Source organism: Geospiza fortis, unplaced genomic scaffold (genome assembly GCF_000277835.1).
Source record: "Geospiza fortis unplaced genomic scaffold, GeoFor_1.0 scaffold85, whole genome shotgun sequence".
NCBI classification, from domain to species: Eukaryota; Metazoa; Chordata; class Aves; order Passeriformes; family Thraupidae; genus Geospiza; species Geospiza fortis.
Genome location: NW_005054358.1, coordinates 203,893 through 204,949, shown reverse-complemented (window position 1 = coordinate 204,949; position 1,057 = coordinate 203,893). Strand labels below are relative to the sequence as shown.

Here is a 1,057-nt window from a genome sequence, read left to right as displayed (position 1 = left end):
CCTTTGGGTTGGGCTCCAAGTACTTTGCACTGTATGAGGTGGCTGGCGTGGGTATCCAATGGCACACCTTCAGCCAGTCACCTGTGGAAGGAGATGACTTCAACCTCCTGCTGTCCATGATGATGCTGGTCGTGGATGCCATGGTGTATGGGGTGCTCACATGGTACATCGAGGCCGTGCACCCGGGTACGTGTGGGCAGAGGGGCATGAGGGCCCCCCAGACCTTACAGGAGCCTCTTTGCTGGGGGACACCTCCCACGTGTTCTTATCTGCTGGTGTCAGCCAGGTGTCTCAATTCAGGGGCTGGCTGTAGCAAAGCCAGATGTCCACAGCTGAGATACCAATCCCCCTTATCCCCGCCCTTGTGGAAGCATCTCAGTTGCTCCGTGATTTTTTCATTGTAAAGCTGAAGCATGAGCCAACCCAACCTGAATCCCAAAGGAATTTGTTTCCTGGCACAGCCCACAGAGCTACTCTGAGCCCAGCCGGCTGGAGTGTTCACAGCCCCCACCCTGCAGTGGTGACCTGACCTGGGAAAACTCCCAAGCTCTTGCCCATGCCAAGCTCTGACCCAGTCCTCAGCAGCTTCTGCATGGCCCTGGGTGTGGGGTTGGCCCTGACTCCCTGGGGCTGTGGTTGCAGGCATGTTCGGCCTGCCACGGCCCTGGTACTTCCCTTTCCAGAAGTCTTACTGGCTGGGCAATGGGCGCGTGGAGACCTGGGAATGGACCTGGCCATGGTCACGCAACACCCGCCTCAGCATCATGGAGGAGGATCAGGCCTGTGCCATGGAGAGCCGGAGGCTGGGTGAGGGCAGCTGGGGGTGGCAGTGGGTGGCACAAGGGTGGCCCTGACTCTGCCGCAGGGTCTTGCCTTGGCCATGGACCTCTGTGCTCTTGTCAGGGCAGGATACTGGGCCAAACACTGTGGCCTCTCTGGGAGCTGCCACTGTGGTGTGGGAGGGGGAAAATTGGCAAGAAGCAGGGAAGGGACCACAAGCCAGCATAGCCACCATGGGATGGAGGCGGGGTGATGTGCGTCTCTGGACAACATCCGG

General features: G+C 59.5%; 1 protein-coding gene across 1 annotated transcript in view; it reads left to right on the top strand.

Annotated features, from left to right (window-relative positions):
• The window catches only part of ABCA2 (ATP binding cassette subfamily A member 2), a 30,711-nt gene that overhangs the window by 10,169 nt on the left and 19,485 nt on the right, over positions 1-1,057 (top strand). Inside the window, exons 19-20 of the mRNA XM_031059218.1 lie at positions 1-186; positions 643-807. The exon at positions 1-186 is cut by the window's left edge and continues 61 nt beyond it. Of these exons, the coding sequence (XP_030915078.1) occupies positions 1-186; positions 643-807 (351 nt within the window). The remainder of the gene's footprint in view (positions 187-642; positions 808-1,057) is intronic.